This window comes from Barbus barbus (assembly GCF_936440315.1).
Source record: "Barbus barbus genome assembly, chromosome: 38".
Lineage (NCBI taxonomy): Eukaryota > Metazoa > Chordata > Actinopteri > Cypriniformes > Cyprinidae > Barbus > Barbus barbus.
Genome location: NC_136716.1, coordinates 5,161,943 through 5,180,869, shown reverse-complemented (window position 1 = coordinate 5,180,869; position 18,927 = coordinate 5,161,943). Strand labels below are relative to the sequence as shown.

Here is an 18,927-nt window from a genome sequence, read left to right as displayed (position 1 = left end):
TCTAATCTAGTCTAAATATATCTCAAATATGAATAAACAAATATACTGAAACTTACAGCAAAACAACACTCATAAAAAGTATAATCAAATAAGTGCGAGAAATCTATTTTTTTTACATCAAACTAATATTCAAATGAAATACACGATATCACAAAAAAAAAATTCAAATTTAAAATAAAAATGTAATTCTTTGAATTTATAAATTGGAATGTGAATATACAGGTGGTGGCAACAGCACAATAAGCCTACAATATCTTCTAATCTGATAAAATATAGTTAAAATATGAACAAACAACATACAACAAAACATTTTTATAAAAATGTAACATTTTAGCCAAGACATCTACAGCAACTTGGGGGAATTTTTTTTTTTATAGTTCTAAAAATTTTAAAAAAAATTTTTTATCAAATTACATACAAATTAAGTACATGATACAAATAACATTTAATGAGAAAAGCCCCCACATGAAGATAATAAAACGCCATTTTTGTGGCAGATACATAGACAAAATATATCTTTTGGGATCAAAATATAGTTATACATTTACATATAATAGAACATAAGCCTATCATTGGCCTTCAGTCTGCAAGAATCCATTAAAGCAAAATGTTCCCCCAATTTCTATAAAATAATATGAGTAGATATGCACATAAAACAGAGGTTTTGCAAAGGCTTTCCATTAACAAATGTGTTGGAAAGAATAAAAAATGGGAGAAAAAGATAGACCATCATTTGTGTACACCATGTACTAGACTACAAAGACGTTTTTTAAAAAAAAAAGAAAAAAAAGGACTTTGCGTTATAAATTAAACCATGCGATTACTGTATGTTTTTGGTGCGAGCACACTCCTGCTGCGCTCCACCGTGAGAATGGACAAAATGATGCAAGACTGTGTTTGCCACCTGTTTCCTGCCCCGGTCCTGCTGTGCGGTGCCACAGGTGTTCGGCAAGGAATTCTGGGACTTAGGACCAGACTCAATTTGGGCCTTAGTTCACATAAACAGCTTTAAGTGTCATTATAAAATACAAGGGGCCTTCTATTGACTCAGCTGATGCTCTGAAGTGTGTTTGGTCCACTGGGTCGGGGTGACATTGTTCCTGTTTTTTATCAAAGTTTGGATACGTAGGAAGTGTGAACTTACACAAGTGAGAGAGACATATTATACAAATTCAGCTCAGCATCAGAGACGTTTGACTTGCAGGGTAAGAAACAAGCCTCAGTTTTTACAGAATCATATGGAATGGGAGGAAATGCCTCAAACTGTTTCTGCAGCGGAGGCCGGAACTGTATAATATCACCCTGTTTTTCTTGATCTCCTCAAAAATTGCTATCTTTAAAGATTCCTTTCCATAAATAGAAAGCATAGGGGGAGTTGAAAAACAAACCAGGGTGCTCTATTCATGCTCACTGAAAACAAAAGCACATCTACTGTTCAGCAAAGAAACCGGATGATTTGCTAAAAGCTGTTTTATATATCATTAAATCTACAGTGACTAAACACTCAACGTCATGCTGGCCCTCTGAGCAGCATGAAAACTATTGCTATTGCCATTAAAACTATTGTTTCAATAATGAATTAAGCGACCAAATCAAGACAAATACTAGAACGCTCCCATCCTGTTATAATCAACAAAGCTGTCACTGCATGTTTACACAGCTTTGTGTGACTGTTTGAGTCTTGCAGTAGGTACAGCTTCACTCTGTTCTGGACTCTCTTGAATACTCTCATAATAATTTAACGGGAGTCTAAAGTCATCTGTTCCAAGAGTGATATTTACCTTACTTTTTCTTTGCTTTTCTCAGCAACTCAAAACTCAATTCAGATCTCAATTGTTATAGACTGACCATGTTTACATGCACACCTATAATCAGGTTACTGTTTACTTTAGCTGCGAAACTGGCTAACTAGCACGTTATTAGGAAAGGCGATTTGCAAAGATTCATAAAAAAACTCTTATACTTGCATCTTCTGTAGATGAAGCTGGATCACGAATGATTCGGGCGAACATAGACGCATTTAGGCAGATCGGGATCTGCACATTCCCTTCAAAACAAAAGCATTGTTAATCCTCTGCATCTTCAGCGGCTCAGATGTCGGGAGTAAATGATGACTGCTATATTCATTATTACATCCAACAACAAAACACCTCAATCGCTTAATCGGAGATGTTCTTGCCTTCCCCACACCAGAGTGACACAATGGCAAACAGCTCTCAGCTCACTCAGGGCGGGGCTAAGGTGAGACGGCCTTGTCAATCAACTATCGTGGGAGTGGTGTGTGCAGAACTACGTCATTCTGACAGGAATCTCAGAACAGCCTGATTTAAGAAAGGGGATTTTAAAATAAAAAAAATAAAAATCCATCATAGGATGGATGTGTACACACACTTCCAACACACGTTTATGTTCAAACAACTTGGAAAGTGAATTTTGCATCCGATAATATAGTTTTCCACAATAGTACTACTTTTTCCACAATAACTTAATAATAAGGACTCAAACACTTTAAGCCTTCAAAAATGCCTCACACAATAAATGGAATAGGTCAGACAATTGTTAATTTGAATTGGAATCAGAATTTAGGGAATCCAAATTTTTTCTTAAACTAATTCAGGGAACCGGACTGTGGCATTTACATGACTTAATACTAATTAGAATATTGCCAATTTAATAATTCTGATTAATGGAATATTGACCTGCATGTAAAAGTCACTGCACTGCTTTCTCCTTGCTAATAAACAAGTAAAGTAAATTGTTGAAAAAAAAAAAAAAAAAAACCTTAGAAAATGAAGAGTTTTTTAAAGAAAATTTCAAATGACATTTAGAGGCTTTTGCATCTGAACTCTTCAAATATTGGAACAAAATTGTTCAGTCCCATTTTTTTAAATTATAAATACTTTCACACAATAGTTACCGGCATGTCCTAATCTAACCTTATTTATAAAATGAGTCATAAGAATCTGTGTGTGAATAATCAATACCTTAACTATATGTTTGTTTAATGTATTAATTAACACTTTGTGGTACGTTTTCACACATAAATTCATATTAGTTCTTGATTAGTGCATGCCTTAACTTATCATTAGCTCATATTAAAGTAATATTTAGTACATAATTATTAATGTACTGTTATTGTAAAGTGTTATTTGTCACGGTGCACCAAGCAGGAGGAGTTCAACGACAATAAACCAGTCTTTAATGATTGAAATGGTTTTCTGGTTTGCATTTTATCTCTTAAAATGATGGATGTCATTAAAAATGGGGAAATTATCAGAAATAAGCAACCTCTTATTTACAAGGCAAACATAAAGCTGCTTGGTTTATATTTTTAATTTATATAACTGTAAGGCTATATAATACACTTTAAAACAGTATTGAAAACCTAATACTGCACACAGTGATGGCCCGTTTAAAAAAAAACTTGCTTTTCTTTCTTTTTGTTCTTAACAGCTCCCACTCGCTGTGGTGAAGTGGTGATGAAATACTGTTCGTGTAAATACTTTCCAGCATTTCAGTTTTAAAAGTGTATATCTAAAATACATGCAAATTACAGGAAAGTGAAACAGTTACTGTACAGTTCTCGGCAGTGGTCAAAATGGATTTAAACTGTGAATTTTCAATAAATCCCTTCTTGTAAACACAGAGATGTGGATTCGGACAGAAGTTGGTGTTAGTAAAAACAGTAGGTAATTCAGCTGGGGATTTGTATGTGGATGGTGGGAGAAAAACTATGACATTTTGGATTCAGGCAGCAATAAAATCACTGACTAGCCCCCATAAATCCTGATAATAGCTTACATTCCCATAAGAAACAATTACCGGGCTTTTGTCTATTTTTTCTCAAGAATTTACAGTTTAGGTCCTTTACCTGATAAAAATAACACAATTTAAAGTGCTAAGGTTAATAAGCATAACTGGTTTAAGATCATGAATGTAAACACAAGCATACAGCAAAAATACACTGCAGAGCTCACAGAGTTTTTAGCTATGGTTCTGTGTATAAAGACAGAAGAAGAGGTTGAATGAACCACTGAATCTTAAACCAGTGCTATTTTGCACATCGTCCAAACCTCTGGAGCGATGCTACTCTGAGGTTCTAAGCTGCTTGGGCATCTAGACAAACGATCAAAGGAAAGCTACACTGTTAATTGCGTATAATAAAATTTGTCATTTAAAAACTTGGACAGAACAAGGCCGTTATTTTCATTGACGGTATCCATGATCAAAAAGCACATGGCTAAATGGCTAGATATCTGTCACTTACATGGCTGAGCAAAGCATTACTCATTAGCATAATAGAAACCAGCCCTTTTTGGAATAAAAAGCCTGAACCTCCAACATATATTAAGACCATCAATATGTAACCACCTTGTTTCTGTATGAGCGAGTGACTCCTTCACTCAAACATGCTTTTATGACAAATGTTACAAATCCCAAAAGAAAATGAGCTCAGAGGATTTAATATTCAGTGGCACAGAGTTCCATTTTTAACTCTGACTACTTGCTTTCTTTTAATCAATCATCATTTAATGCGCTCACATTGATCTACATCCCATTTCAAATAGCTTCGCTTAGGATCAAGGCAAGAAAGCAAGCCATTCGTCAAACTGTAGAACATTTCACAATGGAAATGTTTACAGCACAGTTTCTTTGATGAATGGAGTCTCTAGAGGCCCAAAGCGCTGTTAACTCATCAAAAATGTGCATTTTGCTCCTTTGAAGGGATACAACGGCGTCCAACAAAAGGAAATGTACTATTACATTCAAAACAGCTCTCTCGATTTGAGTTAACGAGAACTTATAAATAATATTCCGACCTCACACAAACACACACCCTGATTCAGGCTTGGGAAAATCCCTCGCCTTTTGTTTTGGAAAAAATGCACGGTAGAAAGGTCAAAAACAAGTCCGGCCAACCAGAGCACTTCATTATTACGCTCAGCGGAAATCAGGCAGACAGACAGTGAGCAAGAGCGAGTCGAGTCATCTATCATGAGGTGCGGGAAAAGCCTGGCAATATTACAAACTGGCCAAGTAATTCCATATGAACCTTGTCGCAAACAGATTCTCTTATATCTGTGTGAGGCACAAACACCCGCTGAGGGCCAGAAGTTTGATCCATCGCGCCAGCACACGGAGGCTTACCTCACAGCTCGTGTGTCACATCCAGCAAACGGGATTGTGGGTGGAGGGCTAGGAAACGGCCCAAATCAGTGTTTCTATGAGCGCACGGCTTCAGCTCACTGTGTGAGATGTTGTTGCTCACCCTGTGCATCGTTGAGATTGGCATCCTGCACGACTGACGAATCGTGTTTGTTTTTCTATAATTCATGACATCTTGTCAAATAAAGAAAGCAAAACTCAGAGGGGAATGGGGCCAAATGTTTTCGTAGACAAAAACAAGGATTCAACAGCGAGGAGAAATTTAAAAGAGGAAGGATCAGGGAAGGGTGAGAACATCACAGGTGCAAATTAGTAAACAAATTCTTCTGTGGAACACAAAATAAGACATTTTGTACAATGTTCACATTGTTCTTTTCCATGCAATGAATGCAAATAGTGACCAGAGGCTGTCAAGTTCCAAAAGGACACAAAAAAAGAGATCATACAATTTTTTGAATGGGGTTTTGGTTAAATGCCTGAAATAAGGTCTGTCAAGCAAGATATTTTCTGGTTTATTTTACGACATAATACATCAGTAATACCCACTTGAGATTTTTAAGCTTTTAAGTTTTAAGCTTTTGCTAACAAGTGGCTACACAAGTGCAGTGCCGATCCTAGACTTCGAGCGACCCTATAGGCAAAACTGTCGGCGGGGGGGTTGGGATTTGGGGGCGAGTTATGAATGACTGAAACGCCTTCTGTGCTCAGGCTCTTCAGAAACAGTGTCTCTTCCGTGGTTTGGTACGCTTTCAACTCGTTTTTTTTTGTCTCGAGCAAGAGACTGAATGACATTCACGTTACATGATTTGAATTTTACATAGAGAGGGCGACAGCACACCACATTACAAGAAATGACTATTCATGTTTTCATAACCGCTGGCCAAATTCAAAAAACGAAACTAAAATTAAATCATCTTTGAGAGCATGTGGGCCCCCTGGTGTTTCGGGGGCCCTATGCAGCTTGCGTACTTTGTGTATAGGGAGGATCGGCTCTGCACAAGTGCTTACAACTTTTGCTACACAAACTTTATTTCACCGAACAGGAAAACTCACTCATTCAGTCTTCTGCTTGTACACTGAACAAAAAGCTGACGTTTACAGTAAAAAACCGGCAGCTGTGGTTGCCAGAACTTCACCGTAAAAAATATGGTAAGAACATTTTAGGTTTTACAGATATAACAGCTTTTCCACAAGCTGAGAAGGAAAAATACTAATATAAGGTGTACAGTGTCATTCAAACAAAAACTAAACACCACCATGGTAACATGCATGACACTAAAATAATGCAATAAACATAAATTTAACAACATTAGACGTGAGATAAAACCCTAATATACACAACTGAGGAGAAAAAACTAAGACGAAACATGGTTATTTGAACAAAAAACATCAAATATGAAGTGTCATGCAGGGAATTCTGGAAGTGTCAATTTACAGTTGTTCACTGTAAATTATACAATGGCCTTTTTCTTTTTCACTATCAAAAACTGCAATTTTAACAGTATTTTACTGTAAGATTACATTAAATATGATTCACTGTCACTGTATCTAGTATGGAAACTTACTGTTAGCCAGTTAACAGGTTTTTACCGTAGCTTTTTTTTTTATTTACATTTTTTTAATTTGACAAATTTTGCTATTAAAATGACAATCTTTTTTTTTATTATTATTACAGTGCACAGCTTCATTGTGCTTCTAATCACATTCTTGCAAACTATTCTAACTTAAACTTACAGGGAAAATGTTTTTAAATAAAGACTAAAAGAGTTGTTGGATGCTTAAGCTTAGAGCTGCAGTCGAATGGAATTCGAATGGCAATTAAATTAGACTGTACAGAAATTGAAATCTACACATTGATTCACACTATACTCCTAATCATGCAATGCTGATGTTTTTATGTGATATGAGCGAACCGATCGCGATCGTTAGATTTATTCACCATTGGTAGCGCGATTTATTGTAATGCTTTTTCCTCAGTTGGCCAGAACAAACGATGCAGACTTGTTACTTACTTGTTCAGATGACAATATACGGTGAACATTCTTATTTGGGTCATATATTCCAAGACATAGGCTAGAATCTGTGCAAAGTACGGTAAACATCCACACCGGTGCGGTGACTGACCGCCACATATACTCCTCAAAACATTAGATTCATCAGCGCTGGAGCCGTGTCGGAGCACAACCCCACGCACGGAAGATAATTCCGCAAGTAACTGCAATTCCAGGTTTTCAAACAGAGATGGTGACAAAGAGGCAAAACTTACGGACTGCAGCTTTAAGTCATGTGATTGTGGTGTAGTTAATTTATAGCCTACGTTTAGCTTTTTACTTTCGGTGATATTTATGCTTCAAATGTCAAAATTTTGTTAATTATCATGATGAACAAAACATGCAAAACAGCAATAATCAAAAATCCAGTGATATTTTATTTATTTCGTTTTTGTCAAGGGCACAAGGGTGATGCTAACTTCTGAGCCGCCATACAAAACTACACTACTCTATAGTTTTCCATGCTAATTAGACAGAAATTTAAGTTAATAATTTATTAAAAATCATGCTTATCACCCATGGTACACATTCAATTTCACTGTATTGAAAACAACAGCATGGACATTCTGAAAAATAACTCTTTTTGATTTGTTTTGTTGTCCCACGGAAGATAGAAAGTCATACAAGTTTATTGAGAAAGACATATGATGAGTGAATGATAACACAATTTTCATTTCTGGGAAATTACTCCTTTGATAATCATAAAATATAATGAATGTACCTCAGAGGGAGCTCAGATTTCAGACACTTTTAAAAGCCCAGTATGAGATAGATTAAATTATGGCACACAGTACAATACAGGTCTTTGTACAGACAAGTGCCATGTTTACTTTTTGCGCCCACCCTTCTTGTTAAGGCTTTTCATAGTTGATCCAGCCAGCATGCACCTGCTTTTCATTTCCCTCCCAAAATTCCACATCAGCCTGTTGACAAATAGCTTTACAACAGTTTACAAGTCATCCTCATTCTATAAACAACTGAGGGTTTGAAGGGGCAAAGAAGAGTTTATAAAATGAGTTAGCAATGACGGTAATCCATTCCAGAGATGAAAAAATGCATCATGCAAGATCTAAAAATTGCCTAAAAATAATCAAACTACACTAAAACACAGATGTTTACATTTTCTGAGTCACACAAGCCTGTGTCGCCAAAGTGCTAGGGTGGATGGTGTAAGAGCAATAACATATTCTAATTGTTCATTACCAAATTACTATGCTATTGTGAGTGTTTTAAGAGTGGTTTGTAGGTGGTTGCTTACTGGCCCAAATCAAAAGAACCTCTATGATATTCTAGGCCCAATATGGGACTTATAGTATTTTTTTTCCCCACCAACCCTAAGTACGAGCATTAAAAGGTCTAATAGTGATGCATGCATGCATTTTCAAACGCCTTTAATAAATTAAATCAATGAAACACTCTTTCATTCAGTACTGAAAAAGCATAATGCAACAAAAGCAAAACTAGTTGGCAACTAGAACACAATCTACAAAACGAGTGTTTACATAGCAGTATGAGTAGCTAAGCCAATATTCTGTTAAAAAATTAGTTAACATTGCTGCATACTTTCAGAGAGATGAGGCGAGGTTTCCTGAGGTTTCGCTGTTACCTGATCGGAGCTCTCAGCGTGAGGGAAACGACTAAGGAAAAAGGGCTGAATCCCATCATTGTGCAGGATCACGGAATGCCCGATGGCGCAGACATGAAAACGCAGCAGCCATGATGGACAGGAACGCAATGTTGTTATTGAAAACACACGTAATTTTAGCGGACTGGTATCACTCGTCCAAAGACATGCTCTTGGGGCGTGGGATGCTGAGTTGGCAGAAATATTTTCCTTACAGTCAAAGGACTCCTTTAAAAGAAGTCTTTTTATCTTAATTTTTAAGAAACATTATTTTTTTTTAAATGGTTTGTTGTTGTGAGAATTTCTGAGGTCAATTTCCATGAATTCATTTGTGTTTCTGGGTGCAGGGTGAATTTCACCTTCTTAGATAGTGTGTTTAGATAAAGTATTTGTTTTCAGCACAAGTATGTTGATGTGAGCAGAAAAATACCACTTTTATCTGTTGATCACATTTACAAGGTTCCTTAGGAGATACTCTGTTCTTTCACAGAAGAACTATTATAGCCTTAATTTTTAATGTCCCCTAATAAAGATGCAAAACAGGGCCCATCCAAAAGTCTACACTTTGGAGCATGCAGAAGGTGCAAAATGGCTGTAAAAGATGCGTTCATAATCCTTCTGAAAATTGAGCTGTAAATACAAATTATTAGAGTTTTACAAGATTTCAGTTGTTTTACTTCAAAATTTCAAATTTAAAGGAATAGTTCACCAAAAAATGGCCATCTCCCTAAGGCCATCCAAGATTTAGAAGAGTTTGCTGAAATTTAGCATTACATATCTTGCAATGGATCCTCTGCAGTGAATGGGTGCCGTCATAATGAGAATCCAAACAGCTAATAAAAACATCACAATAATCCACAAGTAATCCCCTCGACACATGACGTGTAAAGCTGTGTGTTTGTAATAAACAAATCTTCAAATCATTGTTTCTGGATAAAATATAAGCGCTCTATTCCTAATATTTCTTTCTCCAGTAAAAAAATACAAAATAAAACAAAATATCATGAATCAGAAGAGAAATCTGCAGTGATCAAACAACAAGTGAAAACAGTCCAAAATAGTTCTAAACAAATAATTTTTGTGGATTATTGTGATGTTTTTATCAGTTGTTTGGACTCTCATTCTGACGGCACCCATTTACTGCAGAGGATCCATTGGTGATGGATATTTTTTTTATATATTTTTTTTTGATGTAGTATTTATTTCATATTTTTTCTGATGAAGTAACAAACTCATCTAAGATGTAGATGAGTTTGTTACTTCATCAGAAAAAATATGAAATAAATACTATATCAAAAAAAAATGGCCTGGGGGTTAGTACATTTTCATCAAATTTTCATTTTTGGGTGAACTCATCCTTTAATTCCAAATGTTACATGCCAATTCTTTGTAATTATTTGTGAAATGTACTAGCAGTTTCTGAGTGAAAATAGTTTCAAAATAAATCCTACACTTTTTTTGTTTGTTTTTTGGTGTATGTAGGCATGGAGTCCATGATACTGTAAATCCACATTTAGGGTGTCGTTTGAGAAATGGTCATTGTTAACACACTGTTCATGATATGGTGGGTTGTGTTGAAAATCAGGAACTGGTGTTGCTGGAGCTTCGCATCAGCTGCGACTACCAAAATGTGTGGCAGCCCAAGGCTTACGGTGCAGCCAGCCGTAACTTTCAGAACAGGCACTTTCCAAGCTCTATTAACTGGGTCTGATTATTTTCCCACACCTTACAGGTTAAAACAAATGGAACTTTGACATGGACTGTATTTCTTACCAATATCGACTTGCCTGCGAGCGTGTTTATTTTGAAGGCCAGCATGCTCTGATTCAGGTGCTGAATCTCATTCCTGCCCTGAGCTGTCTGGCTTCTCCAGCCTGTATTTATTCACAGTCTGCCAATTAGGCCGGCAAGTGTTCGCCCCAAAGACTGTTCTGCCCCACTGAATCCAAATACACCAAGTGTGCTTGTTTTGGCGCGGCCATAAATGCACAGGAGATCTGAATTGTGTATCCTTCAGGAAAAGCTGTTGTGTCACGAGTCTGACTAGGCTCTTGAAGCAAATGTGATTTATCACACACTTCACACTTTTGCACGGACTTCCTGCACACTTTTGCAGAGATCAGTTCGAATGTAATTATTTTTCCATTTTATGATGCAGATTTTTAACTGGGATTTTAGCATTGCCAAGTAAAGTATCACATATATCACTCATGTAATTTTTGATTTTTTTTGTTTTTGATTTAGAATAAAATTGTAATATTTAATATGGTAATAATTAAGCACCAAAGGAGCACTACCATTCAAAAGTTTAGGGGCAGTAAAAAAAAAATATGTTTTTGAAACAAGTCTCTTATGCTCAAAAAGGCTGCATTTATTTGACCCAAAAATACAGTAAATGTGAAATATGACTACAATTTAAAGTAACTGTTTTCTATTTTACTAGATTTTAAAATGTAATTTATGCCTTTGATGGAAAAACTGAATTTTCAGCAGCCATCACTGCTTCAGTGTCACAAGAGCCATCAGAAATCATCTAAAAAATTGAATAACCATCAGAAAAATCTAATAATTTACAAATTTTTAAATTTTTTACCAGTCAGAGAACACAGTTTGAGAAATTTTGCATTACGTTACTTGTTCACCAATGGGTCCTCTGCAGTGAATGGGTGCCGTCAGAATGAGCTTCCAAACGACAGATAAAAACATCACAATAATCCACAAATAATGTAAGTAATCCATGCATGTTTGTAATAAACAAATGCATTATTATGATGTTTTTAATCATCTTAATAGTCAAAAACCAGCTGTAATATGAGTCATCTAGTCTAATACGAGTCCGCTTTCTCCAGTAAAAGAGTTGTCTTCTGATTTAGGAGAGAAATATTCTCAGATCAAGCACCATTTACATTACTGTTTAAAATTACAAAAACAGTTCTAAATAAATATGTTGGTGGATTTTAATGCGAGAGGACAACAGGGGATGGACTTTTTCACGGGAGGAAGCATTATTATGGATTACGGTTAAAGATAAAATGCCTAGATAATGGATTTGTTTATTACAAACATGCAGCTTTTCAGTTCACAAGATGTTATTTGATTGACTGGAGTGGTGTGGATTATTGTGATGTTTTTATCAGATGTTTGGACTCTCCTTCTAACGGCACCCATTCACTGCAGAGGATCCATTGGTGAGCAAGTAATGTACTGCTAATTGTTTCATTTGATTTTTTGGTAAACTTTTCCTTTAAATGTGTCACAATGTACTGCCATTGTATTGAATTCACCCAGATTTAACATTCATTAAATTATCTCCTTTTGTGATCTGAAGAACTGAGAGAAATTCATACAAGTCTGGAATGACAGAATTCTTATTTTTGGATGAACTATCCCTTTAAAGAATGTTTGGCACAATGCACAGCAGAGATACTATATTCAAAACACAAGACGTGTGTATCATATATTATATTTTATTAAACAGTTCCTACAAATCATTGTTAATCACAAGCCGTTTTCATAGAAAACTGAATTAAGACCCTGTGTTTTTGTAACAGTACAGTTTTCTAAATATGCTTCTTATAATTGACCTAGAAAGTGCTGTCATTTCCTCTTGAGATTGGTATGCTAAACTGTAACAGGCACAATATTTGCAATTACACAAATGAGACAATCAAGTGAGCCTCTTTATGTTGCAGAATACATCATTCTGATTTAAATTTGGCTGAGCAAATACACACTGGGCATACAACGCTAGTTATGGAAGTCCCATATTTATTCTATTACCGCATTGGTAGTATTTTGAGGCTTGACAACTGCAAAGCTGTTGCACTGCTGCATCGTGCAGCACTAATTGCAGTATGTCCTTCAGCAGAAATAATTACACATGCAACATGATGTACCTATTTTCGACCACTGCATGCGGATGCCAAAGCAATGTGGTTTTCCTTACCTTTTGAAAGAAGTCCTCACCTCCGTTGACTCGCCCCTCCGTGGCAGCTGCGGAGAAGAATGGGACATTTCAGAAAAAGCGTAACATCAGGAATCACTTATGCTGGCGTATTAACAAAATCAGCAATTCATATCAACACATTCTTCCATATGGCCTTGGGTGGAAAAATGTCTGTGCAATTTAGGCAGGGCGCGGGTCACTTTCCTGTCCATTTGCAGCAAGTCACCTCTGTAGAAAAATCAATGCATTACTACTTTCTAAAGGTTTATGCAGTATTGTAATACATTTTGTGATACTACAGTACATTTAGAAGGTTTAAATGAAGTGTATCTTTTTAATGTAGATTGTGTGGTGCAGTGAGTTAAGCTGTGGGTTCATTTGAACCCAATCTAGGGGTTCCTATAGTTTTGTATAAAAGCATCTGCTAAATATGAAAATGTAAATGTAACCCACACGAGACAAGTAAACTGACATGCTTGTTTGGTTTTCCAAGAACATATGATTTAAATTAATCGATAAAATACAAAACCATGACTTGTTCAGCAAATTTGGATGTTGTTTAAAGACTTCAAAACCACAAAATGCAGCTGTCGATAGACGTCTACAACTTTTTTAGTTCAGATTTCTCCAGATCAGGAACATGACCTACATTGAGAGATGCGGGCATAGTCTTGTTGGGCCAAGCTTTAAAATGCGTGTCTACTGTAATTCAGGCAAATGTGACGTGTTTATTTATATTCAATGAATTACAGGGAGAGTTTTTTTCAGAGCAAATTGACAAAAAATTGCTCAAACCACAGGCACCGGCTAAAGCAGTCCTGCTTTACCGCTAAGACGTACTATCCAGTGGAGGAAACTTTGGAAGCCCTGAGAACAAACTGAACTCTACAAGTTAACTACGTTCAGAGAGAAAACAGAATTACTAATTTTTTCTGTGATTGGCCAAGAAACAAACCCAAACAGGATCCTCAGGAAGCTTTTAATAAACACCGTAACCTTAAAGAACAGAATTTGACCATTTAACTCCATGTTGCTCAAAACATTTGATGTGTGGCCACCATGTACCAATGACAAGGGTGGTCTGGACACCCACCTTTTGTTCTCTCGTTGTTTGATATTGCACACAAAACTGGAAAACACTTGTGAAAATCCAATCAGATTGCTCGACCAATACACAACTTTTCACATTCCTGTAGATCAAACAGTAGAGCATTGCTCTAACAACAGCAAAGTCCAGTCAATTTCCAGGAAATGCAAGAAACTGTGAAATATATACCTTGAATGCAAAGTCATTTTGGACCATCGATGTAATGTACATGTAAATTTCAGGAGTTGGTTCACAGGTTTTTAATCACAAAATCATGTTTTGGCAACATTTTGGCAACAAAAAATGAAACAGCAAAACACACACAAATCATACATACATATCATACATATATCAGCACTTCACCGTGTCCAAAGATTATGCTAGAGTAGCAATATGCAAAAAATGTTCTGCTAAAATATTGAGAAGAGACTAGTCGCCAAAGAACTTGACTACGACTGGTTTAATTTATCACCTGAGAACAGCATAAAGAGTTTAATTACACAAAAGATACCTTTGGGTTTTGGCTAAATGAAAACCTTAACTTCAATTTCTGAGTTTCTGTGCAAAATTCATTTCAGTGTATCACTAGTTACTGGGTTGATATTATGAGCACTTCTAATTAACTAATTATTGGTCTTGCCAAAGTTTCCCAGGTTTGTGGCATTAAATATTTGATAGATTCAGTGTCGATCAGAGGGTCAGGTCTTGGCCAAAATAAGCAGTGGAACAGATAGTCAAAGGTCTTACTATTGAAAGCTTCAGACTCCAACCGAAGACTGTTAAACATTAAGGTTCTTTATTGCCATCTACGGTTCCATTACGAATATTGGAACCTTTCCATTCCAAAAAGGTTATTTTAGGTGGAAATAGGTTCTTTAGATTACTAAAAATGTTCTTCACACTAAGAAAAAAAAATATTTTAAGAATTGTTTACTAAAAGGTTCTTTGAGGAACCCTAATGGTTCTTGTATGGCTCCACTGTGGTGGGCTATTATTTTTCAGAGTGAATCAAGAAAGTCACACAAGTTTGGTATGACAAGAGAGTGAGTAAATGATGACAGAATTAAATGTTTTATGTGAACTAACGCATTTCATCTTCACAATATTTTTCTAACATGTTTGATAGGATAGGCATCATTAGAAGCCATTGTCAAATAGACAATGAATGTACGCCTGTGACTGCACATCAGCTTACTTCTACATTACTGCGCCAAGGTACTAGTAATAAATGAAAAACACTGGTGTAATTTATTCTATAGCTGTCAATGCCATTTTATAATAGCAATAAGCCACACAAGGCAGTGAGTTACTGTGATTTTACCACACATAAGGGGTTTGTCCACAGAAAGGTACATTTAACATATTTTTCATCATAACCACACTTGGGAGGTCAGGCAACTGCTCTTCACTGTTCTTCACGCCAACTTCTGTATAATAGCTTCAAAGACAGATATCTTTTCGTAGTTGATATGATTTTTACTTGGCACTTAGTGTCTTACTGCTTAGACCAGCCTGCCAACAAAAGCCAAAGCCTTATGGAACATAAGAATAAATCAACAAAATGCTCAGTTCTACAGATAAATGTCAAGACTTTGTCCGTCATCACATACAGTGACTATAAAAACATATCAATGAATTGCCGACACAGGTAAAACATTCATTCTTTTCCAAGATGGGCTGTGTTCAGGGAACCCCAAAGCAAATTAGTGGCCCAAATGTCTTCTTTGGGACTAGATTTCTTCCCTTCAGAGCAAAGTGCAAAGTTAAAAAACATAGCGCAGCCAACATCCTCTCATGCAAGGTTGGCGGTTAACCTCACTGTAAGCAAAGAAGGCCACCAGGTTAGAGTCTGGATAGGCTATACACCGGTATGAGAGGAGGCTTTATAAATGGGTTTTGTGTTTTATAAAGAACATAATCTTCATGTAATATCTCACACCATTATGGGAAAGCTAAACAGCACTCATCTTGGTTCATTTCCTCCACTTATGTCAGCTTATATTAGGGTGTATTATGATACCTGGAAATGCATCTAGAAACTGAATAATTCCTGTTTATAAATGTATATAAATGACGTTTTGTTGATTATACTGAGTTTGTATTTACAGGATGACAACAGTTTTATTCAATGCATTTTCAGGATGCACTGATATTATTGATGAGGCAATAATTATTTTCAAATTACAGCCATTAGCAGACAAATTAATCATTTTCATTTTCATAATCAGTGGCAGTATGTCACTTCACTTCACTAATCATTTTATAGACTAAAAGAGAATTTAGGAATCACAAAATTGTAATATACAGAATGGAAAAAACAACATTTTTGGAACATCCAGGGACATTCTCATTTGAAAAAAAATAAATATATATATATATATATATATAGATTAAAATCCTCATTTCCACTGAGCGGTACGGGTCAGAACAGTACGGTATGATCCAGCTTGCGTTTCCACTGCCAACAGTAGTCTTACTTGATAGGCGTAGTGTATGCCGGAAAGTAGCGATCGACAATAAAGCGCGACAATAAGCACAACTCTGGCTCTTTTATGTCAGTTTTAATGAACAATAATAGCCATTTTAAAAGTATACGTACAAAGTATAAGAGGCTTATGTAAGAGGAAATAAAGACAAAAGCAAACAATTCAGTGAAATGTAAAAAACCAATCAACGTTCTGCAGTGAGTTTAGCTCCACCCTTTTGGTACCCCTTGCTGTGCTAGGTACCCAAACAGAAGGGTACCAAAAAAGTGGTACGGTTCGCTATTTTGGTACCATTCACAACTTCTGACAATGGAAACGGGCATAATTGCGTACCGTACCATAATGTACTGAACCGTACCGCTCAGTGGAAACAAGCCATAAAAATACATACATTTTTCTTTGATGGTTAGGGTTTGTTATAGTTCTTATAATTAGCTCAGTATAAAAACATAAGTAATTTATGGAATATCGCCATTTAGATAATAAAACGTGCTTGTATTTGTGTGTGTGGGTAAACATGTAAATACAAATATTGTTGTTGTTATTTAATAATTCCACAGCCTAAGAGCAATAGCATAAATTTCATGTCATCACAACCTAAAACTGAGTGAAATAATTCAGTCTCACTGCATTGTAACTGTTGTTATTATGACGTTTTCAGGTTTATAAAATGTTGAGTATAATTGCCTTTTAGATACCTCAATGTATCTGTACTTCATTTGTCATTATGAAACATTCAGTGTTTCAGTAAATTTATTCAAATTACATTGCCAAGATGCACTATTTTATCAATTTAGTTAATGGCATTTTATTAAGATTAATGTGGCCTGTAGATAAAATGTTTATAAAATGTTTACCCTTTCATAATTTAATTTTTTTTGTGCAATTACAACTAAATTGTTAATTGTTTCCATTTGATTCCCATAATAGTCTGTTGGGTGATGCATAACAATCCTCTACACGCTTAACTTATATGTAAATGAGTTCAGTATATGGACATTGTTCTTAAGGGCGGCTACATGACATCTAAATATAACAATAGGACAAATGCACAATAACATATCCAATACAACAGGTACACTAAAAAAATTATAAAAAAACAACAACAAAACACTATTATCTAATAACTTAATAACACTGGACAAAGCAATGTTATGGATTATGGACACATATTTTAGCCAGAAACAATTATTAAAATGATGGATTTGTATCTTATAAACGAATGGTTTTCACTTCACAAGATGTTAATTGTTGGACTGGAAATTACTTGTGGATTACTGTGATTGTTTCAGCTGTTTTGACTCTCATTCTGACGGCACCCATTCACTGCAGAGGATCATTCAGTGAGCAAGTGATGTAACGCTACATTTCTTTAAATCTGTTCTGATGAAGAAACAAACTCATCTACATCTTAGATGGCCTGAGTCAATAAACATTTGCCTTTTTTTATTACAACTCAACACTATATTCTCCACATAAACCATGATCCAAGGCAGTGGAATCTTAATGGTCAAAGTTCTAGCCTGCACAAACAAGGGTTATAAGTTCAATTACAGGTGGGAGTTAAACTGAGAATTAATGAGATCCCATTCAGTTCTTTAGGAATTCTGGCACTTGACACAAGTTTGCTTCATCTTTTATTTGCACACTTTAAATTGCTTATAATGGAAAATGTATCTATTAAATATGTCATTACGCTGGTTCAATGGACCTCTGCGGGAACAACGGCCCGCTGTTGCCTGGAAACCACCAAACAATCGCACAGATGTGTGATGCTGCCGGGTCCAAGGCTCCAACTGAAATTGCTGACCTCATAACTGTTGGCTACAATATCATGATCTTTCAAACTGATGTCATGGAAATGTTGCATAATGCAAAAAGCAGAATACTGATGGTTTTTGCATGCATAAACAGTGGCAAGTTAAACGCATCACAGATTACAAACATTTTAAAGCCTCTAGAGACCATTTTACATTGTGTTAGCAAAAGGCCTGTCGCAATAATCAATATATCGACTTATTGTGCAATATATGTACATGACCTCAATATTTTTTGGTGACTCAATATATCGCCCATTATAAAAAAAATAAAATTTTGTAGTCATTTGGAGGTGTGTAGGCCTTCTTGCATTATTATGCTGTTACTTTTAAAATGACAATAATATCGCTTATCGCAATTATTTCTGGGGCAATATATTGCACAACAAAAAGTTGTTATCTTGACAGGCCTAGTTAGCAACCATGAGCACAGAGGTTTGCAACATTTAATGTTGTACAATGACGCAATTTCACGCCTACTCGATTAAAAATATATAATATACATAATAATAATAATAATAATAATACACATGCACACATATACTTTTTTGTGACTTACAAAGGTAAAGTATTTTTGTTTTAAAATATAATATTGCATTTCACAAAATTTTGTATAGCAAATCAAAGTCAGTGTGGTGTAACCAACATAATGGAAGCCAACTTATTGGACTCCTCTAGACCCTCATGACTGTATTTCAAGATCAGCAAGGTTTTTATTGGTGTCTTTTAATATCAGATATTTTAAACTTT

General features: G+C 35.7%; 1 protein-coding gene across 1 annotated transcript in view; it reads right to left on the bottom strand.

Moving 5' to 3' along the window:
• The window catches only part of LOC306857940 (protein bicaudal C homolog 1-like), a 94,610-nt gene that overhangs the window by 61,070 nt on the left and 14,613 nt on the right, over window positions 1-18,927 (bottom strand). The window contains exon 2 of the mRNA XM_079398229.1: window positions 12,788-12,834. Coding sequence (XP_079254355.1) covers window positions 12,788-12,834 — 47 coding nt within the window. The remainder of the gene's footprint in view (window positions 1-12,787; window positions 12,835-18,927) is intronic.